This window comes from Megachile rotundata, chromosome 4 (genome assembly GCF_050947335.1).
Source record: "Megachile rotundata isolate GNS110a chromosome 4, iyMegRotu1, whole genome shotgun sequence".
In the NCBI taxonomy this organism is placed as follows: Eukaryota; Metazoa; Arthropoda; class Insecta; order Hymenoptera; family Megachilidae; genus Megachile; species Megachile rotundata.
In genome coordinates, this window is record NC_134986.1 from 7,513,911 (window position 1) to 7,540,519 (window position 26,609).

The 26,609-nt window shown below is 34.6% G+C and overlaps 1 protein-coding gene across 1 annotated transcript; it reads left to right on the forward strand.

Moving 5' to 3' along the window:
* Window positions 1–261: 261 nt before the first annotated feature.
* LOC100882633 (sodium/potassium-transporting ATPase subunit beta-2) lies at window positions 262–19,594 on the forward strand. The gene is made up of 5 exons (XM_003706273.3): window positions 262–780; window positions 13,049–13,309; window positions 14,386–14,567; window positions 15,272–15,545; window positions 16,697–19,594. Exons 1-5 carry the CDS (start codon window positions 657–659, stop codon window positions 16,798–16,800), a joined length of 945 nt encoding a protein of 314 aa, XP_003706321.1. The 5' UTR covers window positions 262–656; the 3' UTR covers window positions 16,801–19,594.
* Window positions 19,595–26,609: the final 7,015 nt, after the last annotated feature.

Here is a 26,609-nt window from a genome sequence, read left to right on the forward strand (position 1 = left end):
TCGGCCGTGTATCTATCGCGCGATTCGCGTAAGCTCCGTCGCGAGGAGTCGCCGTGTCACGCAGCGGGGTCGATCGAATCGTCGTACGAGCAACGAGGAGGTGGTAAAAACGCGAGGTGGAGCGAAAAGGATCGGGCGAGCCGGCCGCCATCACTGCGAGCCAGTGCCACCTGGTCGCGAGTCACCGAAAGAGACGCGCGGGGGGAGGGCGCGAAGGGGGTCTAAGGGGGATGCGTATTGACGCGACTGCGCGATTTCGGTGACGCGTTGGAAAAGGGTTGCGATCTCCGCGACGGTGGGGAGCCCCCGTGTGCTGAACAGAGAGAAAACGGCGAAGAGAGGGAACGTTCGCGAGGAGGGGACGGCCTGAAAAGTTCGGGCCAGGCTCGGTTCGATCGCTCAATATTCATCCCTTGGCCGGACGAGAGCGCCCGAGAACAGCGGCTCCAGACGAGGGCACGAATCGACCCTTCCTTCCTTTGCGTCCTCGCCCGCGGAGCTGCTCGATCGCGGCACCGTTCCGTTCCATTCCGTCAGAGGACGAACAAGATCAGCGGCAGAAAGCGGCGGACAAGCCTCGACCAGGGATATTCGTACGTCGTCGTTCGTGGTGATACGCGGGATCGTTCTATCTGTCCATCGTTCGAACCATCCCAATGGAGGGCAAGAAGGAACAGTATTACACACCGCCGCCGAAGCTCGGCAAATGGGAAGGCTTCAAGGTTTTTCTATGGAACTCCGAGACTGGACAGTTCCTGGGACGTACAGGAGCTAGTTGGGGTAAGTCCGAATACACCTAATCTCCTAAAGTCCGATGCTCGCAAATCCTTACCTTAATTCTCATATACTCGAAGTTCTAAGAGATTCGAATAGAAGTTCTACGCAGAAGTTAGGTCAGGTTATTGTCCCGAATTCCGGTACTTTAGTCGAATAAACCGCCTCGAATAAATAGTCTCGAAACCGCCTTTTATAAAGTACTTCGATCGATGATTTTTCGTAGATATTCCTGTAAAGCATGTCACGAACGTAACTCGAATATCCGATTGACATTTAATGGTAACCCCATCGTTTCCTGACGTAGAGCGTCGCAATGTACACGCGCACTGCAGCTCGCTGGCTATATATCGTGCATGAAGAGCTTTCGTGCTGCATTCAAATGAGTAAAGACGTTCTGATCGTGGTTTAATCGATTGCTCTGTAACGGTGATACAAAATGATACGTTTACCCTGAGAAAGCTGTTCCATTCTTTTTTTATTCAAAGAACTTCTTATATGTTACCAGTCGGAATTTTATGGCATTCCGTTTTATCTGACGTCCCTGATAACGCCTTTTTACGCTTCTAATTTCTGTGCAACTTGAAATTTCAAGGTTTTTCGGGTGTTGAAAAAATAGGAGGGGCGGTAACCCTTGCGGTTTCCATTGCGAAACTGTTCCATATTTTTGTTTGATTATTAGGAAAGAAATAAGGATTCGATCGAGTAATTCTGAAGTGAATTTAATAATTTATTTATAGTTTGAAGATTTGGATGAGGGATCCTTTTGACTTTGTATAATTTGCGGTAAGCAGTTTATAGTGACGTCTGCAAACAAATACTAGCTCCATACTAGCTATACTAGCGTCTGTTATGTAATACAATTGCGGAGAAGTTAGATCGATAGAGATCTATTGTTCAGTATATTGTCGCTATAATACACAATGGCAATTTTACTGCTAAACTGCAGACATTTTCAGACTTTTTATGACAGTTAAACAAATTTGATCTAATGACCTGCAAATAACGAATAGTTTGTAAAATGTAGATACTTATCGCTTCACAATTGCAACATCGATCTGTAATATAATTATTGCACAGATCATTCTGATCGCTATTCACTTGCAACTTGAAAGTTGTACAAAATATCTTTTCACTAATTCATTTTTCAAAACAGTTAGTCGATTATCTTTTATTCCAAACAAATTTTTTCTTGCTTCTAACAAATCTTTTATTTTAATCAAAATTATATTTTATTTTAGATAGACTTTTTATTTTGAACGAATTGACTTTTCATTTTTTGTGGATTATTTTTTAGTACCAATGGAATATTTTTTATTTTAATCGGTCTTTCAGTTTAGACAAGTCGAATATTTTTTAGTTCGAACAAATGGGTTATTTCAAATAAATATTTTCGTCTCGAGCAACGTACTTATATTTACAGTAATTTGACGAATTTCAGAATATCCATTTTATCCAGAAAATCCCGGTCGATGTCGGAAGTGTGATTTCAGTGTAAAATTCTTTGTAGATCAGGTTTCATTATCAAGAGCAAACAGAAGCTTCTCGCTTATCAAGACACAAATTTCGAGAAAATCTGTTCTGTAAACCGGTTGACGCACAGTGAACAATTGACAATAATTTAGTGGAAGTTATTAACAAAGCAATTCGTTCGAGTTAACGTGTCGGTTGTATACTCAAAGTAGCTTATGTATTCGCCTTTATAAGCTACATTCCTCCTCGGTTCTGCCGTCTTTTTCCCCTCTTCTTCTCTTGAGGTTGATCGACTTCCACCAAAATCAATACAGTCCAACGGTCTTGCCATTCCGTGGAAATGGCTTGCTCTGATTTTATGCGGTTTACTGGTTAAATATTTCAATTGAACGAGTCGAATTTTTACGTTCTTTTCGGTAATTTATATCGCATTTTGTTCTGTTAGTTTAAACCTCCCCTTTTTTCGGTGTACGAAGGGTAAACAATCTGTTTCTTTCAGATACACTTCCTGTTATCTTTTAACGTGCGAGGTTTTAGTATTATGATTCGGGAAGTTGTTACATTTTAGTGGTCGAATATTTGATTGCATGGGGACGGAAATAAATTAGGTTGAAAGTTTTGTTTATTTTCTGTAAATACATTTGAAAGACTAATTGCTGTGGATTGATTTATAAATAGTTTAGCGAATTATTTTAAAAATAAAATTATCTAGTACTATCTCTTATCAGATATCGTTGTCATTCTTTTAACTTTGAAGTGCAATAATTATTTTGTCGTTTAATAACGATGTTATGTAACAGTTTATATTTCATTCGAACTTAATCAGTTTAATAAAAGTGGTTAAAAATGAGTCTGAAAATTTTATTATAATATGTATACTATATTAGATGAATAATAATTTTTTGCGAAAGAGTATATTGATTAATTATAATTTATATAATTGATGAATTTAATGTGCAGTTATTTTACTAAATAAATTTTTGTAAATAAATGAATTTAAAATTTCATGGCAATGAATTGACATGTATGTCAATAAAAAGGTATAATATATGGACTGTAATATAACTGGTGGCGTAGTTCTTGGTTTTATGTGAAGAAATAAGTCAGAAATGTAGAATAGAATTATTTCATTTAAGACTTGAATGATATTGGTCTAGAAAATCGGCTCTGAAAATCTATTCGGTACGCTCGAGTGAGTTTCAACCCCATGGAGTTCAATTTGATTGTCTTTGTTCTAATTTTGTGGATCTTTGTTCCCAGCTCAATGAATATTTTAGTATCAATATTTTAGTAACAGTTTTCAATATTTTAATGTTGATATTTCAGTAAAAGTTCTTAGCATTTTAATATTAATATTTCAGTAGAAGTTTTCAATATTTTATTGCTAATATTTCACAATCAGTAAAAGTTTTCAATATTTTAATGCCAATATTTCAGTAAAAGTTCTTAGCATTTTAATATTAATATTTCAGTAGAAGTTTTCAATATTTTATTGCTAATATTTCACAATCAGTAAAAGTTTTCAATACTTTAATGCCAATATTTCAGTAAAAGTTCTTAGCATTTTAATATTAATATTTCAGTAGAAGTTTTCAATATTTTATTGCTAATATTTCACAATCAGTAAAAGTTTTCAATACTTTAACGCCAATATTTTAGTAAAAGTTTTTAACATTTTAATATCAATACTTTAGTAATAGTTTTCAATATTTTATTAAAAGTTCTTAACAGTTGAATATTAATATTCTAAGAAAAGTTCTTAATATTTCCGTACTGATTTATCGAATAAAGAAGGATAAGATAAAGGAAACTTATTATTAATAAATTTTATTAATTCAAGAATTGCTATAAATTATCATAATTTTATACAATTACGTAATTTTACTGATTCAGTTTCTATGTTTGTTTTACAAAATGTTGTTTTGCAACGGTAATGTTTAAGGTCATAATTCTGTTAAATTGTAATTGTTCAATATTTGGTACATCACCATCTTGATATATATAAATATTAAAACTACAGTGATAAATCAAGAAGATCGTAGTAATAGTTCACTAGTAATTTTATTGTAGATTAGTACTCCTCAAAGTTCTCTTACAGCTTTACTAAAGTCTGATGGTCCTCCATCTTGTTGAAAGATCAAAAATCGTAATTAGAAAATCCAAAACCACCTAAAATTAGAAACATCCAAAAATTACAATAATACTTCATGCAACAAATGCAAATACGTTCCTCACGCTATTAAAAAAGAAATAAGCTCCCATAATTTCCCCTCCTATTCCCAAACATTACTCTTCTAAATATTCCTAAGAATTCACTTGACTTTTTAATCTTGAAAATTACTTAATTGAAAATTACAAAGTTTCTACATTTCAGTCAACATTTCCAATTTTCCTTGTACATAGGTATCCATCAATGCTAAACATTTATTTCTGAGTTTCAATAAACTCAATGTTAAACACTCATTTTTCCAGAATTTTGCACGAAGTTTCCTACAGAAATTGTTAGAAGCTTGTATATTAAAAGTTTGTTCCACGAAACAGTGTTGCAAGTTGTTCCATTCGCGAAAGGTAATTGCGATTTATAGGTCCTTGTATTTTACAAGGAGCACAGTTTACTTTTAAATAGTACGCTAGTATATCTACTGGCATTGTGAAGGAAGTCTTCTCGTTACGTCCTGCAAAACTTGCGCACTCGTGTTAATTCAACAATGGCGACCTCCGTGTCGAAGTGGTTCAAGAAAACCGTGTTTCTGCTCCTGGAATACGTTCTATGGCGATGTCAACGATTTAAATAGCGGTCTTTACTAATTAACTGTTGAAAAACTTTATAGTTTTGAATATATAATTCTATTTTTGAATGTGTAATTAGATATTGTGGTAGAATTGTATATTTTCGATTATTTTAATATGGGCAGTCTGATAAGAGCTCTGTTCGATCACTTGAGTGAAGGTGGAGTAAAAGTAATAAAGAAAATATGGAGTTTACAATTTTATATTTACTGTTTGGACGCTAAAATGTGTTAAATAGATGTATATTTTCTGTTTATGGGATAGACTGAAATTTATTTTATTGAAGATTGATTAAGGAAGCTGATCTTTAACCTCCTCATGACCTTTTTAAAGGTCAGTTTAATAGAGTTTAGAAAAATATGTTACTTCGTTTTTTTATTGGTTTTAATAAATCGGGCTTGACAATTATAATATACAGAAACTATACATTAAATTTTTAGTTGATGAATTTAATAATAAATTAAACTACGTATGTATAAATATTCTTGATGAAGTTAAAGTCAATTTTCTGAAGTTTTAAATGAAACAATTTTATTTTACATTTTGTATTTTCTTAAGTGCATTCAATAATTTTCTTCAAACATTAAGTAGTTCTTTTCTGGTATTTTTAATGCAATTAACTCCTAGTACAATCTCATATATTTTACTAAAAATAAGTTTAAAATTACGTTTCTTTCATAAAATGCATTCATTTTCAGTGACATATAATTTTTTGGATCTTTTTATCATTTAACAACATTCACAATTAGCAGTTTAAAACCGTGTATCACATTTATTTTATAAAATAACATTTAATGATATTAATCCATATGTAATAAATTATGAAATTGAAGTGTATACATCAGTGATATCTTCTATTACTTTTTAGGGATCTATACTTATCAACATCTAATCAAACTTGTTTATTATTATCAGGTCAAACACATAATCCAACTTATTTATTATTATTAGGTCAACAATCTAATGAAACTTGTTTCAATGCATGGTTAATCACATTTTACGACACACAATTTATAATCAGTGAACATGATTTGAACTTATATTAAATTTCGAAATTATAGCAATGAGCTCGGATCAAACTTAGCGTAATACACCCTTAGGTTATGTAACAGTTTCATTCTTTTTTATTTAAAGGCATATTAACCATTAAAGTTTAGAATTGTTTAAGACTAATTTGTTATAGAATTCCATAGAATATTATATATATAAAAATACTGTTAGAAATAGTATTAAGTATTGTTAGAAATATTATGAGAAATAGCATTAAATACATATAGAAATACTATGAGAAATTGCATTAAGTATTGTTGGAAATATTATGAAAAATAATATCAAATATTGTTAGAAATACTATTAGAGATATTATTAAATATTATGTACTTCCTAATACTACTAAAAATAGTTCCAATCATAAATAACACTAAAATACCATTAAAAATATTTCTCCACTCAAAAGTATACCAAGCATCTCACCATAAAAAAACAAAAAACCCGAAAGAAAAACAATAAACATCCAATCAAAAATATATCGAAAAACTCGTATTTTTTAAACACAGAAACCAGTGAATAGATTTGATTTTACTTTCATCGTTGCTGTAGTAACGTAACATTTTCACGGTTTTTTTGAGATATCGATCACCCCGTATGCGGAACGCGGCGGCGCCACAAACTTAGAAGCCACTACGGTTCTTTCATGAAGTAGGTCATTGATATTGTTGCACATAAGTTCAAATCTCTGTGTCACTCTTTGTATCTACCTCTACTATTTTTATCTCGACTATTGACAAATACCCCTCTCCTTACGATATCCTATTTTCGATTTTGAATGAACATTTGCTTCTTCGAGATATCCTCTCCTATCTGCATTGCGTTTGTAGCGCAATCGTTTACAGTAACGTAATATATTTTTAACGAACACATTTCACTCACAAAATTTGCTATACAATTTTTAAGCTTCAATAAAAATTCATGGACTTCCATAACAATTCATGCAGCTTCAATTTATGGACTTGTTAAAAATGAACAAAATTTTAAACCAATAGAGCTTTAGTTATACAGGGTGTTACCTGTGACGCTATTCATGATTTTTCTCCCACTTGCAGCCACCTTACGAAAAAAAGTTTAGAACAATATTTGCAGGATATGAAGTGCACAATAGATATTAGTAAAGCAAACTTTGAAAACAGTTTGTTCTCTTGGTAAAGTCAAGGTCACCTTGGGTTTTTTAAATAGGTATATACATTTTTTTTATTCGTAGCTTTAGAGGACATCGAGACGAATTCAAAACACATGTTATATGATATTTTTATTAACATACTACTCGATTTACAGAAGAGGAAATGTGAAGTACTTAGCTTTTGACTTTGGTAGTGTAATTATTTGATTCCGAAGAGATGAATGTAAACACTCGACTAGAATGTAAGAAAAATACACTTTATTTAATTACATGTTCAAAATGTATGCCGCCTTCCATCACGTAATATTCCGGTCTTTTACTTCACATTTCCACTTCTGTAAATCGAGTAACATGTTAATAAAAATATCATGTAACATGTGTTTTGAATTCGTCTCGATGTCCTCTAAAGCTATGAATTAAAAAAATGTATGTTCCTATTTAAAAAACCCAAAGTGACCTTGACTTTGCCGAGAGAACAAACTGTTTTCAAAATTTGCTTTACTAATATCTATTGTGCACTTCATACCCTGCAAATTTTGTTCTAAACTTTTTTTCGTAAGGTGGCTGTAAGAAATTGTGAGTAGCATTACAGGTAACGCCCTGTATGCATGAAGTAATTTTTAAGAGTTTTATAAAAGAATAAAGAATTGCTGCTCGTAGTTCGTATCTTAACTTTTAATTCGATTGTTAACTTTTTGAAAAGTTATCCTTCAATTTTTAACTTTATAATTTGTAAGAAACTTCGACGTAAATCCGTTACTTAAATAAATAAGTTGAAACTATAATACTTCAAACTTTTCTTTTACTTTATTTAGTAATATGAGTGGTGAAAGAATAGCAGGGTGTTTTGGATAAAAGTAGAAATAGCGTTTCATGCTGTTATGTATTCAAATATTTAAATGTATTCGGCGGTTCATGTATTTTGTGATGATAAAGTATAGTGAGGGTTTAAGAAAGTGTGTTTAAAAGAACTGTGCCTGAAATAATACATGAAACAATCAGATTTGCTCGAACGAGGGTAAGAAAAATAGTTGCGTTAGAACGAGGCGTAATCCCACAATGCGGATATTTATACAAGGATCAATAACCCACTGTATTTTCCTTGAGAACATTACTTCAGTCTTACTCGCAGATATTTTGCTTTATTTGTATTACTTTATTCTGTATGGAATTAACCCTTAATATAGAATTTAATTTTCTTTAATTTTAATTTTTAGGTTGAGATGTAGTTTAGAGTGACATTAATTTTTTATTGGTAACTTATTTGTTATGATGGACTTATTTCAGTTTCTGTATTTAATTTCGAAATTTGGAATAATGGTATTTTTTCATTTTCTGAATTCTGTAACTTCCTCATTTTCAAATTTTTGAATTTTCGAATATTTATATTTTTAAATTCTTAAATTCAATATTTGTCATAAAACTTCTCAAATTTAAAAAATTTTCAAATTTATAAATTTTCAAATCTACAAATTCTCACATCACCAAACTCTAACATTCCCCAAATTCTCACATCCCCAAATTCTCACAATCCCAAATTCTAACATCCCCCAAATTCTCACATCCCCAAATTCTCACATCCCTAAATTCTTACATCTTCAAATTCTCACATCCCCAAATTCTCACATCTCCAAATTCTAACATCTCCCAAATTCTCACATCCCTAAATTCTTACATCCCCAAATTTTGAAATCTCTAAATTTCCTAATTTGCAAAATTCCCAAATGAAACATACATCATCGATTTCCCAACAGTAAAACTTTTCTCCAGAATCTTTCTGATTCATAGTCGTTAATTCATTACCAATAACCAGGAACTATTCGTTCACAATAGTACTCGTAGCATACTGAAAAGAACTATATATAGATCGTAAGAAGTCATTCTGTAACCTTGGTGAAGGCAGGTGTTGCAACCAAAGTTAATATATTATACTTCCTCAAGAGTGTTTGGTGTTGTGCCAAGGAGAACATTGAAGGAAGACGTATTTTCTAAATTAGAAATTTTTTATGCCACTAATGTTATAAATAGAAATATTAAGTAGGTGGTCTCTAAATACAGGAAATTGTGTCGTCGATTGGAGGTCTTGATATTTATTTTAAACGTTGGGTATTTTGACAGGTGATGTTTATTCAATTTATTAAATATATTTGATAGCGTCAATCATGATATATGAAATATAAGAAAAATATTGGGTATTTCAGCAGATGATGCTTATTCAAGTTATTAAATATATTTGATAGTGTCAGTCATAATCAATATATGAAATATATTTGATATTATCGATCGTATCAAGATATAAAACATATTTGATGTCATTAAATACTTCAATATATAAAATATATTTGATAGCATTAATCACATCAAGATATAAAGTATATTTGACATCATTAATTATATCAAGATATAAAGTACATTTGACATCATTAATTACATCAAGATATAAAATACATTTGATATCATTAATCACATGAAGATATGAAATGTATTTTATGTCATCGATCACGTTAAGATATAAAGTATATTTTATATCATCGATCACATCGAGATATAAAATATATTGGATATCATTAATCACATCAAGATATAAAATATATTAGCATTTGATAAACGATGAGGCGTTGAATAGATAGTTCATTGTTGAATAGATATTTTTGTACGTGTATGGAGAAGTCGGTACAGAATCATCGGGAATTAGAGAAATCTATTATGCCCATATGGTGATGTCATACAAATCTTTTCGCCAGTTATAAATTCTACAATTCTCACATCACCAAATTCTCACATTCTGAAGTTCTCACATCACCAAATTCTCACATCCCAAAGTTCTCACGTTAGCAAATTCTCACATCCCCAAATTTTTAAACTATAATTTTAAAATCTTCAAATTCTTATATTTTCGAATTCTCAAATCCTCAAATTCTCACATCCCAAAGTTCTCACGTCACCAAATTCTCACATCCCCAAATTTTTAAACTATAATTCTGAAATCTTCAAATTCTTATACTTTCGAATTCTCAAATCCCCAAATTCTCACATCCTGAAGTTCTGTTTTATAGTACAAATTTAATAAAATTAACAGTTATGAGTAACGCAAATATAATTGTTTTTTATTTATGCTTATAAATAACGTTGAATAATAGTAATGTCATCGGACATGACATCACCTTAGTATCGTGTGGTAGATCAGCGGTCACGTGTAATGTAGATAATCATCTGAGAAACTGTAAAACGCAATTGCGTATATATACATATCAATGGATTTGAAATAAAATTCTCTACACTTTTTGTCTTTATGCAAATTTGAAATTTGAAAAATTTGTTAATAAACAAATTGAAAATGAATATTATTTTGTTCAATTTATTAAAATATTGTTGTTATACACAAAAAACCATAAAACTTTTCTATTATAGGTTTTAATGTATATCTTATGGTTTTCGAGATAGCACAAGGGGGTTGAAATTTGAAGAGGTCTTTAAAATTGCTCAACCGATAAAAAAATACGTATCTCTCATTTTTACCTGTTTAAAGTATGATGTTTCATTAGATACTATTACTGTATCAATTTTTAATCTACATGTATGAATTTTGTATAAATTCTTGGTTCTTACTCAGCAAAGTCATTAGTTATGATTACTCTATCAACTTTTAATTTACATGTATGAATTTTATAAAAATTCATAGTTTCTATTTAATCAGTTCACAAAGAAAGATGAACATTCAATCAACAAATGTAAGCAAAGTTAGATTTCAAAAGATGTATGAATTTTGTATAAATTCTCAGTTCTTACTCAACAAACTCACTATCACACAATGAATCAATTTTTTATTTTCATATTTGTATTTTATACAAATTCATGGTTTCTTTTTGATCAATCCACAAAGGAAGATGAACATTCAATCAACAAATGTAAGCAAAGTTGAATTTCAAAAGATGTATGAATTTTGTATAAATTCTCAGTTCTTACTCAACAAACTCCCCATCACACAATGAGTCAATTTTTAATTTTCACATTTGTATTCTATAAAAATTCATGGCTTCTCTTTAATCAGTCCACAAAGGAAGATGAACATTCAATCATCAAATATAAGCAAAGTTCGATTTCAAAAGATATATGAATTTCGTATAAATTCTCAGTTCTTACTCAACAAACTCCCCATCACACAATGAGTCAATTTTTAATTTTCACATTTTTATTCCATAAAAATTCATAGTTTCTCTTTAATCAGTTCACAAAGGAAGATGAACGTTCAATCATCAAATGTAATAAGCAAAATTATGTTTCAAAAGAATGTCAGATATTTAGCAGACATTTCATTGATTAAATGCCCGGGTGTGATGCAGTAAAAGCAAATGGTGTGATTCTTCGAAGATAGATTGCACCAAGTGTACATATTCATTAACGATTCTTATAGTAAACGAGCTACATTGCTTACTCAATATCAATTCAGGCCAATTAGGCTGGCGATCATAATTGTCTCGATGTTCTACACTTCAGTTGTTATGTATATCTATGAAAGACATTATTGCGATAAGACAGGCGTTAAATGATTTAGATTTTGTCATTTATGTGTGTCTATTTCTGGATTTATTAATGTATTCTTCTATGTTTCTATATTCCTGTATAGCCACGTTTCAAAATTTCAATTATGTAATAATAATAGTAATTATTTTCAAGTTATAGATATCTGTATTGACAGATTCCAATGTCCCTAGATTGTCATACCCTTACAATTCTATATTCCTTAATTTTAGTATTCTGAGATATTCACATTTCCAAATTTTTATCTCCTCAAGTCTTTATAACATTAAATTTGTATATTTGCAGATTTCTGCAGCTTCAGGTTCATATGTCCCTAGCTTTCTATTAGATTTTTATATCTCTCTAGATTTCAGTATCTTTAGGCTTTGATATATCTCTGGGTTTCTGTATTCTTAGTTTTACATATCTTTCTATATTTCTATATTTCTCTAGATTTCAGTATCCTTAAGCTTTAATATCTTTAGTATCCTTAATTTTTGAGTATCTTTAATTATTTTAGTATCCTTAAGTTTTGATGTCTCTTTAATTTCTATATTTCTAAACTCCTATATCCCTAGATATTTATGATCCAAGATTTCTACTATTCCAACAGTGTCATTAAATTTCTATATTTTCGAACTTCTATATGTTGAAATTTTTATATCTCCAGTCTCCTACATTTCTATAATCCTAAATCATGGAGATTTAGATAGCGATCCATATTTCTAGATCCTCTATGTTTCTATACATATACGTAGGTGGATACTTATATTCCTAAATGTCTACATATGTATATTATATTCTAATGATACTAAAACGTTACTCCTACAATAATTTATTGAAAGTGAATTATTACAAAACTTGTACATCTTGCACTACAACCTTGTATAATTAATCATACAAAACTTATATTATTATATATTATAATCTACAAAATTTATAATATTTTATGAGAAGTTGCTTATTGATTTGCACAAAATTACCTTTACAAATGTAAATATAGACTGTTATAAAGATAAATTAAATTTTATATAATTAATTATGTACTGCAAGAACTAAAAATTTTAATAATAATAAATTTAATACCTTAATGAAAAGTTTCTTAATTTCATAAAATTGATTAAGCTTCCTAATTTTGTACAATCAATTAAATCGAAATACATTATGCTCTAAAAGGAGAATCAAAATTTTCATCCGAATAATAACTTTAACTTTTTAAGGATAATTCAAATTAGTAATCTAATAGGTAATCTTAGTTTTTGATTTTTTAAATGTATTATAAAATTAATCAAACTTGTTGTTCATTGATTACAGGCAAGATTTTGTTATTCTACGTTATTTTTTACGCGGTACTGGCCGGTTTCTTCGGAGCGATGTTGACCGTTTTTTACCAGACGTTAGACCCGAACGAACCAAAATGGCAGCTGGACAATTCCCTCATCGGCAGCAACCCTGGACTTGGTTTTAGGCCTATGCCACCATCAAGCAACGTCGAAAGTACCTTGATTTGGTACAAAGCCAGCGACGAGGGAAATTTCTTACATTGGACTAGAGAATTGGACGCGTTTCTCGAAGGTATTTAACTTTTAACATTGAACTTCAATGTCAGGGACGTCCTCAAACTTCACGAAACCCGGTGCTAAAATTACTGATCAAATACACTCAGATTTATGACAAATGTACTCAGATTTATTCAAGTTGTATTAACACTAAATTTACAAATGCAAAAGTACATAATTTGAAATTAAAAATAAGGTATTTAATTCTTAATGTTGAGCTTCAATGTCGGGGACGTTCCCAAACTTCATAAAACCCGGTGCTAAAATTACTAACAAAAATACTCAGACTTCATCAAGTTATTAACTCTAAATTTACATATAATACATAAGTAAAAAATAAAAATAAAATAGAGAAATACATGAACAAATAAACGATAAAAATGACAAACACATAAAATATAAATTTTCTGTACCTTGATAAGAATGAACAGAGATTTCAAAAGAAAAACCTTTACGAAAAAGGAAGCTTGTGAATGGGTCAAATGATCCGTTTAGTGGTTTCGGTGTTAAAACATAGAATTATGTAAGCTGTCGTAATGCTGTTTATTGGATTACGTTCGCTAAGTTTCGTTTATACTGTTACTGTAGTCTAAATTAAGCTCGAAATATTCTTTGGTTGAAATTTAACAACCAACATAAATGTATCGATTGACGCATTGTAAGGCTAATATTAACCGATACGCGAGAAAATTTTCTTTCTCCTAACGAGCCAGTTACGTCAACAGCTTGTTAAATCCGGTCAAGGTAAGACCAATCTTTAGATCAGTTTCCATGCATTTATACGTGTAATACATATTTCGACAAAATATTGTTACCTAATGGTATTTATTCTTCGTTTAATAATTCAGTAATTTAATTTTCTCGAATCGATGGAGGGGAAACAGATATCAATATATTTTGTAATTAAAAGAATTTCTTTTCTTTTTTATTTCTGGGATTGAAAGAAAAATGATTCAATAAGCAAATGATTTTAATATGGGTGATGGTATTACAATTAATTGAAAAGATATTACGGGATGTTCTTATTTGTTCGTTTTCCATTTTAATATCGTTTCATTGATTTCTGATGGAAATGCATTGCCGTTTCTTTAGAATATCAGAAGCCTTCTGGAGGAACAAACGGTGCCCAGCAGAGAATGCTCTGCGATTACGGAAAACCACCGACCCCTGGAAAAGTTTGTGATGTGGACATGACGCAGTGGAGACACTGCACAAAGGAAAATAAATATGGTTACAATAAATCCGCCCCTTGCATTTTCCTCAAACTGAACAAGGTACAGCACTCGTACAAATGATAAGCAATTTTTCAATTCGATTTTTGACGGAGGCATCTCATATTTCTAACATTTTACACTTTTCAACTTTGGACTATCAAAGGACTAGATTTTTAAATATTAAAATTTAGTTCTCTGACGTTTTACAAGTGTGGCAACAGTTTTTTGAATATTTGGTGACACGAAAGATCTGAAATTTAGATATTTAAGAATTAACAAATTTTGAAATGTAGGGATATGAAATTTTGAAGCTTGAAAAATAAAAATTTCTAAATTGGAAGGGTTGAAAAAACACTGATTTAGAAATGAAAAATTATAGAAGTTTTAAGCTTTGAAGTTTCAAAAAAATGTCAAGTTTAAGTTTGAAATTTTTCAAGCTTCCGAATTGTCATTTTCAAGTTTTTTACATTTTCCAACTTTCACATCTATACATTCTTCAACTTTCACATCTATACATTTTTCAACTTTCACATCTGCACATTCACTAACTTTAAAAACCACACATTTTCCAACTATCAAATCTGTAATATTATAAATATAAACTTACAAACGTTGAAAATTACCGTAATCAAAGTCCCAACATTTCTGTAACCATATCCGACATCAATGTCGTAGTACATTTTCCTGGCACATTTCAAATAAATTTGACTTCAACGACAATTGAATGTACAATGTACAAGTGTACAGTAACTGTGATTTTATAGATTTTCGGCTGGAAACCGGAATATTACAACGACACATCGAATCTACCCCGCGACATGCCAGCCGAGCTGCAAGATCACATCAAACAAGAGGCGCTGTCCAATCGGTTGGACACCGTTTGGGTATCTTGTACAGGTGAAAATCCAGCCGATATCGAGAACATGGGTGCGATTCAATACATTCCACATCGTGGTTTCCCTGGATACTACTTCCCCTTCACAAACACCCCTGGCTATCTTAGCCCCCTCGTAGCTGTCTTCTTTGAGAGGCCTAAATGTAAGTAATTGCATCTTCAGACTGTTACATATTCACAGATTTCTATATTGTGGAGTCCTCATGTATTTAGATTTCCATTTAGGTAAATTCTTATATCCCTAGATTTCTAGGTTTCTATATCCCTGGATTTCTAGGTTTCTATATCTCCAGATTTCTATGTTCCAAGTCTACTATATCTTTAGATTTCTATATTTACCTAGATTACCATTTTGTCAGAATTTTGTATTTGCAGAATTCTGAATTTTCATATTTCTATGTTCTCAGATTCCTATATCCCTAGATTAATATATTCCTCGATTATTATATTCCTGGATTCCTGTATCTCAAGGTTCCTATATCCCTAGATTCCTGTGACCCTCTAGGTTACCTATTTTCTCAGATTTGTATATTCAAAAATTTCTACATCTCCATATTCCTACATCCCCACATGTCCAGACATCAATATCCTTAAATTCCTGAATCTCCAAATTTCTACTCTGAGATTCTCCAAACTCTGACGTCCCCAAATCTTCTGATCACCAAATTTCTGAACTCCCAAATTCTTTATTTATCAAATCTCAAAGTTCCTATAGTAATCTTCAAAACTACACATGCATTTAAGAAAGCATCACGTGTTATGTCGATACATAAATACTCAATCGCTTAAAAGAACGACAAAACTTACCTAACCTAACTGAATATAAATTTATCTAAAATTCAAATAACTAGATACTTCATTCTAGCTGTAGTTTATGATTCTTGTACTCTTATGAAACACTAGGTTGAATGACTTACATTCAAGAGGGTATATCTAGACAAAGAACGACAAAACTTATCTAACCTAATTGAATACAAATTTACCTAAAGACCGAATAACTAGGTACTTCATTCTAGCTGTTGCTTATGATTCTTGTACTCTTATGAAAGTGTCCAATGACTTACATTCAAGAGGGTATATCTAGAGAAAGAACGACAAAACTTATCTAACTTAATTGAATACAAATTTACCTAAAGACCGAATAACTAGGTACTTCATTCTAGCTGTTGCTTATGATTCTTGTACTCTTATGAAAGTGTCCAATGAGTTACGTTCAAGAGAGCCTATCTAGACTAAGATTATTATCTAAACTAATTGTAAGGGAAAATTTTGATTATATCCGTAAACGTTTCAGACGGTGTGCTGATCAATATCGAGTGCAAGGCCTGGGCACACAACATCATCCACGACAGATTCGAGAGGCGTGGTTCAGTGCACTTTGAGTTAATGGTGGATTAAGCGTAGCGCTAGCCGCCTTTTGCAAGACCACTATCAACTGCGTCCAAGAACAATGTAGGAGGAAGGGGAATAAGAGAAATTTCTTTTTTAATCAATCTCGCTGGCGGATCGTGACCACTCCTTCTTTCCTCCGGTTTTCTCTGCCGACGATACCGCCCTGGCCGCCTATATTTCTCACCGTTATTTTAACGTAGATCCGTCAGAAGCTCACCACTCATCCTCATCCTCATCGCGGTTCTTTCATTCTGTAACTTTTACATTGTCGCGCTTTTTAACACCATCGAAAGATCGTAGTCTCTCGACACATTGTAATCTCATCTATACACACGGACACACACATACATACACACATGGAGAGCGAAGAGAGGGACACACAAATATTTAGGAAGGAAAACGAGAGAAACGGATGCAAACATATACACAAGTTCGTAATCGTATTTTCCACGCGATCGACACGGACAAAGTGATTGTATCGACGAAACGGACCAGTAATAAAATTGGCTATATAAAAGGCTTACGTATGTACAATATATGTACGTGTACGTATCAGGATGCACAAAAGAATCAGTTCAGCGGAAAGAATTCTGCACAAAAGAAATGGCGGCGGTATCTCTTCTTTCTATCCGGGGGCGAAGGGGAGTGGTCGTAACCATCGTGATCTAAGTATCGTTCAGCGTATCCGTTGTACGCTCGTAAGAAACTTTCCTTTAATATTCGATTTTTCGCCCCGTTTTTCCTTTTTATTATTTGTCCGTTCATACGGTCTCGTCCGGGGCCCCCGCGCGCATTTCTTTCCGTTGATTTACCGTCGGGCCCGGCCAACGGGACCGCTAACGTGTAGGGCTCACCGAGGATCAATGATACTCTCTTAGTTCGTGCCACGTACGTAGACGTAACTAAAAATGGAAAAAACAAAAAAAGAAAGAAAGACGAAAAAACGATTAGTGTGTTTACAAAAGCCCGGCGGTACGGTGCACCCGGCACGGTGGAACTTTTGATTTCGAATTCCGCGAAGAAGCTCTCGGACGAATCTCGATCGAAAGTTCCGTCGTTTCGGGCTGAAATGCGATCAATCGAAATTCACACCGAAAATCGGCTATTTGTTGCGACGTTCGATTACGTGCGAACTTTTAATTGAAAGCGCCAAGAGCTCCAAGGTATCGACGTTCCAACGTTAGTAGAACGCGATAATTCGGTTAATTATTCTAATTCCATTAAGAGTCCTTGGCTTTTAATTCGAAGTTCCTCGCGCACGAATGTGGATCAACGTTCTATACGATTAATGATGGTAATAAGCGATAATTCAAATCAGCATGTTCAACAAAAGCAATAAAGTTGGTAATTAACCGGTGAAGAAAATATTAACGTTGATCAGTGTATATCGAGAGTTTCGTTGGATTTCGATTTGTCGAACAGCGCGCAGCTTGCACGGGGAAAGTTTAATCAGCCTAGTGATAACCATACGACATCGTATGGAATATGTATTTATGATTATATCGTACCGCATGATAATATCTAGCGCTAGTCCACGCAACGTATAGTTGATAGGTTGTATCATACACAGGCTGGAGATCAGAGAGATTGTGTTCTATGTTCTTCTCGTTTACAAAATTCTTAAATATTCAGTTATAATTCAATCATAATTCAACCGTATTTCAACTATAATTTATCTTCATTCAAATACAGCGTTCTACATACATTCATTTGTTTAATTCCATAGGAATTTTGCGTATTTTGTCTTCCTGATTAAATCGGAAATATGGAATGTGTTTCTGATCTCCGGTCTCTGTGGCTTGTACTTAGAAACAAAAGCTGGTTGTTCCGAGAGCTTGTTCGTTTCTTCAGAAGACAGCGTTCGCTCCGTTGGTCGTCGCCCATTATGTGAGATCCTCTCACGGTTCGGCTGCTTCCATCGCGAATTTGAACAATCGCTCGAGTTCTCGTTTGCGACGCTTCTATGTTCACTATACCAAAGTTATACTGCCAAATACAGATGCGTTACGTATGGAATTACTTCGATTCAGTTGCACATTCACGCTCGACGAAAATTCCCGATGGAAGCGTGGATCGTCCCGGACAGACACGACACGATGATAGTACAAAAAGGCTATAACGGATCGGGCGGCGACCCCGATCGCGAACGCTGCCCGAAAACCAGTAAATAAATCGATCGTTTAATTGCTATTTATCAATCGACGTAAACGAATTATTATTATTATCCCTCATTATTATTATTATCGTTACTATGATTTCCTTGGGTCCTCGTCCGGAGCCATGTTGAGATAAGAAACCAAAAAAAAATTTAACATAGATTAATCGTCGATGACACTATTAAATTTTAAGAAAAAAAAAAAATAAACATGAAAGGAAAGAAGAAGTGCAGAACCTGAAGTGCATCAGATGAAAGAGTACGAGGATGTCGATGACGACGATGAATCACGCGTTGATAATGTATTATTAGAAATTATTACACTTGTATCCAGTGCACCGATCGAGAGCGACTATATATGTATATTCATCATTGTGAATCAGCTGTTTCTAATAATGAACATCCGTTGTTGAAGTATAAAGGTTTGGATCCTTCGTCGCGAACGTGAAGGGGTTGGGGCTCAGAGAAAGACAGGAAAAGTTCGGCATCGAGGAATGTTGGCCAAGAATCGGGGTTCAGTGATCATGCTTAAAAGTATACCGTCGCTGAGAACGTTCGTTGCTTTCGAAATCGAAGAAAATCGCGAGACCCGTCGACAGCTCGCACGCGTCGAGGACGTTAAAACAAAAAAAAAAAAAAAAACAACTAGGGTGTAGCGACGAAGAGAAACGCATCTCGCTGCATACTATCAGTTCATTCTCCAGATTCTATTTGGAACATGTTTCCTGTGTGATAATTGTTAACTCAATTAGCGCTTTAAGTAACGATACGTGAGATGTATGAGAGTAGTCCGAACATTTTGACGAGAAACGAGTCGCGAGAAGCTGTAAGTTTTAAGGTATATATTTAAATGACATAAGTACGTTTAACGAACACGATATATTAATATTATATATATATAAATATATATACGTAATATATATTATATATATATACATGTTACGAGTACACCTAAGATAATCTTACAAAGGTAATTCCTAAATAGTCGGGTAAATTGTTAGCGAAAAACTTCGACAGAACTCGCGGTAACGTATGAAATGTGAACGCTAAACAAAAAGAAAAAAGAAAAAAAATAACGACAACACAAAGTTGAGATATTGTTCTAAGTAATGTTAAGTGGGATCCGTGTATTGTAACGCATTCTATGCATGCATAACCCTTTACACATTGTTCGTTCAAATAAATATATCAGACGATATACACGTGCGTGTAAGATACTTAAGGTCTCATATTGTGTACATGCGTTTGGGAGAATCGCTCATTTAGAAACGAGATTAAGCTACGCGTTTAGAAATCGGAGCAAGGATCGATAAAGGTACCACTGATATTTTCAACGGAGAGGGCAGTCGACGAAGGGAATCGCCACGTGCGTAACGTATCGCGCGTGACATCGAATTTCCTCTGTCGAGACAGCTCGTCGATTAACTAATCCGGTTAAATTAAAAACTCATTCAAGGAACCAAAACGTTGTATTCGAGCCTGTTTAAAGCTGCATCGAACGATTGAGATTCAAGTATTCAACGAAACGGAGCCAAGATAAATCTATGATTTAAAGACCCGATGTCCCGAGAAAGGAAACGCGTCCCTTAGCGGTTCAACTGTCTGATCATCCACGACTGCATTCACTTTTCGTACCTTCGCGACTTTGTATGTATAGGGAAGAGGTTCATCCGAACGTGATATTACATCAAAAGATAAAAGCAAAATAATGAAAAAAAAAGAATAAACAGAAGAAATGCTGCTTAAGAGGCGTTCTCCATTTTGGCGAGATCGTCGATCGATGAAATTTATCATAGATCACGAACCGGAGGTTTTTCGGTTTTCGTGTAAACTATAATTGTTATCGTTTAAGAGAGGATTATGTGCTAGTATGGTGGCATTCATTATTAGATGTTTAAGGTATTATCGTTAATTACACACCGATCTACGCCAACGTATAGCTGTCGAGATGCTTGATAAAGCGAGCAGAATGAAATTGATCGTTTCATTTTGTACCGTTCACGATCCACGAAGCTACGAAATCCTGTATGAAAGTACCGATCGATTTGTAAATAATCGGAAGAGAAAGAGGAAAGAAGAGCGGTGTCACAGCTCACAGTTTCGTTTGCTTGCGATTAGAGGACGAACAATTCGTGTTAACATCGTAGGAGGCCTTAGATTTATCGGAGCGATCTGAGGAGCAAATGTACGTCGATGTTTTTTGCGTCGTACCAGGCTGTTGTAGCTTAAACAATGTTCACGGCACGCTTCTGAGCTAGCGTACCGTAGATCAGGTATCAAACGTGGAAAATTTTGCAACGTAGACTTTTGGAAAGAAAAAAAACATGAGAGAACTTGTCTTTCGAGCTGCTTCGACGCGTGCGAGCTTTCGAACCGGTCGTTGCGTTTTTCGATTTAGAAGCTCGAACATTTATTCTGACGGCCTGCGCTTTTAAGCGTGAACATCTGATGATAACTCGTAGCGAAATGGCATGGCTGTTGATATCATTATGCTTGAAATGTGTTATGAAAAATAAACAGAATGTATAAAAAAACTCGTCTTTTTGTTTTATTCTTGTGTCATGTAAGGGCTGCTATAATACTTCCATTTTGAATAGGAACATTTTTCCGCCATCTTAGTTAACGCGCAGTTATACGTTTTCTAATATTATCTTATTAAAATAATTTACATAATAATTGGAAGTAAGCTTTTAATATTTCCGTTACAATTATGTAAAGTTATTTAAAATTTTTTGTCTTCTTATACTTCTGTTTATTAATTTGATTTGATTTTAGGTAAAGGTCTCTTGTTGGAAAATTTTATTAATACTGAAATTGTTTGATTTGTCAGGATTTTTGTGTACCATAAAGTATGTATTTTTAAAACGATGATAAATGCGGTAAACGTATTTGTTTGTGTTGCGTCAGTAAGACATTAAGAACATGTTGTTTTAACATTGATATCTATGTGTATCTTTTGATAATTTTCGAAACCAGGTTAAAACCAGTTCTCTTGGCTGTCTAAATTCCATTTAATGATACTTAAATTAATTGATAATAAATTACGTTAATTTAATATATGAATATTCGAACATTTGTTATCTCGTTTTTCTTGTACTCTGTATTGTACATAATCTATTATTTTTCGTATCGTAGTAGTTTAATTTGTAAAAGTGATACACAAAGCAATAATCTACTGAGAAGTAATTAATGTAAAACGTTAAAATCGTTTTAGAAGCCTTGTACTTACTGAAATTTCAAATTTTCGCGCGCATTCTCAGGAATCCTGTTATCAAAGCCGTCGATCAAGAAGAATTCTATTTGTACTTATTTTGTACAATATTTTGTTTTTTATTTTATAATTTCTTAAATTTGGGACAATTTCTAGGGATGGGAATGACAGGATTTATAAGTAAGTAAATACGCAAATACAGGTTTTTATTTATATTTATTTTCAAATATTTTTGTACATCAAATGACTTAATGTATCTTATCAATAAATGCATGCATTATTAATACTTAATTCTAGGACGCAATTATTATAATAATATGTACATATTAGTTTGCGCTGTAGTACAGGGTCTTGCACAAAAGCAGTATAAATGTATTGAAAAAATAAAGATAACACTTTTTAATTTACTTTAAAAAAGGTGAAAAAAAATGTAATAATGTGTGCAATTATTAGTAATGTTTATAAAAGAAGGGATGGTGAAAATACAGATGAAAATAATGCTTCTCTGCGTTACATGAAACCTCGTTTATATTAGGCTATTTGTACCATTGCTTGTCTGATCTGAACACGCCCTTACTCACGTCGCACGTGGCGCCATCTATGCATATAGAGCGGAACTATAATAAAAACCAGGCTGATGGTACATTACCTTCATAAAAGATACCGATCAATTACCAACAGAGCTCGGTAAGTATTCTACATATGCTTACCACAGTTCAGTACTTCATTGTCAGATGGCGCTACCCGTAACACTCTGTGGCGGTCATTTTAAAAATTGATTTAAATCTCCTCAATAAAATATTTTAAATTAATCTCTGCTAGAGATGGACGACAATTAAAATTGGGAGGCGACACTTTATCAATACATAATTTGGAATACAAGCACGAAATATTAGAAAACCCAGCACGAAATATTACAAACCCTTTATTAAAAAAAATTAAGTTATGCACTGTATGAAAACTGGTGAAAATAAAGAAAAATTTATCAACGATCATTAACTATTTCTTGTCACTTAACAAACCCAACAAAATAAAAATTTACATTTCTTGGAATATGATGACATGAAAATTCCAAGAAGTGGCACGAGGAATACCACCTCGCACATCATGTTCTCCTGATACCAAATTCCAAAACCTGAAACCTGAATCCGAAATTCCTTCGTGCCACCTCCTCGCACATCATATTCTCCTGATACCAAATTCCAAAATCTGGCCCTAAATTCCAAAATTCCATCGTGCCACCTCCTCTGATATCATGTTCTCCTGATACAAAATTCCGAAATCCGGACCCTGATTCCAAAATTCCTCCGTGCCACCTCCTCGCATATCATATTCTCCTGATACCAAATTCCAAAATCCGGACCCTGAATCCGAAATTCCTTCGTGCCACCTCCTCGCACATCATATTCTCCTGATACCAAATTCCAAAATCCGGACCCTGAATCCGAAATTCCTTCGTGCCACCTCCTCTGATATCATGTTCTCCTGATACAAAATTCCGAAATCCGGACCCTGATTCCAAAATTCCTCCGTGCCACCTCCTCGCATATCATATTCTCCTGATACCAAATTCCAAAATCCGGACCCTGAATCCGAAATTCCTTCGTGCCACCTCCTCGCACATCATATTCTCCTGATACCAAATTCCAAAATCCGGACCCTGAATCCGAAATTCCTTCGTGCCACCTCCTCTGATATCATGTTCTCCTGATACAAAATTCCGAAATCCGGACCCTGATTCCAAAATTCCTCCGTGCCACCTCCTCGCATATCATATTCTCCTGATACCAAATTCCAAAATCCGGACCCTGAATCCGAAATTCCTTCGTGCCACCTCCTCTGATATCATGTTCTCCTGATACAAAATTCCGAAATCCGGACCCTGATTCCAAAATTCCTCCGTGCCACCTCCTCGCATATCATATTCTCCTGATACCAAATTCCAAAATCCGGACCCTGAATCCGAAATTCCTTCGTGCCACCTCCTCGCACATCATATTCTCCTGATACCAAATTCCAAAATCCGGACCCTGAATCCGAAATTCCTTCGTGCCACCTCCTCGCACATCATATTCTCCTGATACCAAATTCCAAAATCCGGACCCTGAATCCGAAATTCCTTCGTGCCACCTCCTCTGATATCATGTTCTCCTGATACAAAATTCCGAAATCCGGACCCTGATTCCAAAATTCCTCCGTGCCACCTCCTCGCATATCATATTCTCCTGATACCAAATTCCAAAATCCGGACCCTGAATCCGAAATTCCTTCGTGCCACCTCCTCTGATATCATGTTCTCCTGATACAAAATTCTGAAATCCGGACCCTGATTCCAAAATTCCTCCGTGCCACCTCCTCGCATATCATATTCTCCTGATACCAAATTCCAAAATCCGGACCCTGAATCCGAAATTCCTTCGTGCCACCTCCTCTGATATCATGTTCTCCTGATACAAAATTCTGAAATCCGGACCCTGATTCCAAAATTCCTCCGTGCCACCTCCTCGCATATCATATTCTCCTGATACCAAATTCCAAAATCCGGACCCTGAATCCGAAATTCCTTCGTGCCACCTCCTCTGATATCATGTTCTCCTGATACAAAATTCCGAAATCCGGACCCTGATTCCAAAATTCCTCCGTGCCACCTCCTCGCATATCATATTCTCCTGATACCAAATTCCAAAATCCGGACCCTGAATCCGAAATTCCTTCGTGCCACCTCCTCGCACATCATATTCTCCTGATACCAAATTCCAAAATCCGGACCCTGAATCCGAAATTCCTTCGTGCCACCTCCTCTGATATCATGTTCTCCTGATACAAAATTCCGAAATCCGGACCCTGATTCCAAAATTCCTCCGTGCCACCTCCTCGCATATCATATTCTCCTGATACCAAATTCCAAAATCCGGACCCTGAATCCGAAATTCCTTCGTGCCACCTCCTCTGATATCATGTTCTCCTGATACAAAATTCCGAAATCCGGACCCTGATTCCAAAATTCCTCCGTGCCACCTCCTCGCATATCATATTCTCCTGATACCAAATTCCAAAATCCGGACCCTGAATCCGAAATTCCTTCGTGCCACCTCCTCGCACATCATATTCTCCTGATACCAAATTCCAAAATCCGGACCCTGAATCCGAAATTCCTTCGTGCCACCTCCTCGCACATCATATTCTCCTGATACCAAATTCCAAAATCCGGACCCTGAATCCGAAATTCCTTCGTGCCACCTCCTCTGATATCATGTTCTCCTGATACAAAATTCCGAAATCCGGACCCTGATTCCAAAATTCCTCCGTGCCACCTCCTCGCATATCATATTCTCCTGATACCAAATTCCAAAATCCGGACCCTGAATCCGAAATTCCTTCGTGCCACCTCCTCTGATATCATGTTCTCCTGATACAAAATTCTGAAATCCGGACCCTGATTCCAAAATTCCTCCGTGCCACCTCCTCGCATATCATATTCTCCTGATACCAAATTCCAAAATCCGGACCCTGAATCCGAAATTCCTTCGTGCCACCTCCTCTGATATCATGTTCTCCTGATACAAAATTCTGAAATCCGGACCCTGATTCCAAAATTCCTCCGTGCCACCTCCTCGCATATCATATTCTCCTGATACCAAATTCCAAAATCCGGACCCTGAATCCGAAATTCCTTCGTGCCACCTCCTCTGATATCATGTTCTCCTGATACAAAATTCTGAAATCCGGACCCTGATTCCAAAATTCCTCCGTGCCACCTCCTCGCATATCATATTCTCCTGATACCAAATTCCAAAATCCGGACCCTGAATCCGAAATTCCTTCGTGCCACCTCCTCTGATATCATGTTCTCCTGATACAAAATTCTGAAATCCGGACCCTGATTCCAAAATTCCTCCGTGCCACCTCCTCGCATATCATATTCTCCTGATACCAAATTCCAAAATCCGGACCCTGAATCCGAAATTCCTTCGTGCCACCTCCTCTGATATCATGTTCTCCTGATACAAAATTCTGAAATCCGGACCCTGATTCCAAAATTCCTCCGTGCCACCTCCTCGCATATCATATTCTCCTGATACCAAATTCCAAAATCCGGACCCTGAATCCGAAATTCCTTCGTGCCACCTCCTCTGATATCATGTTCTCCTGATACAAAATTCTGAAATCCGGACCCTGATTCCAAAATTCCTCCGTGCCACCTCCTCGCATATCATATTCTCCTGATACCAAATTCCAAAATCCGGACCCTGAATCCGAAATTCCTTCGTGCCACCTCCTCTGATATCATGTTCTCCTGATACAAAATTCTGAAATCCGGACCCTGATTCCAAAATTCCTCCGTGCCACCTCCTCGCATATCATATTCTCCTGATACCAAATTCCAAAATCCGGACCCTGAATCCGAAATTCCTTCGTGCCACCTCCTCTGATATCATGTTCTCCTGA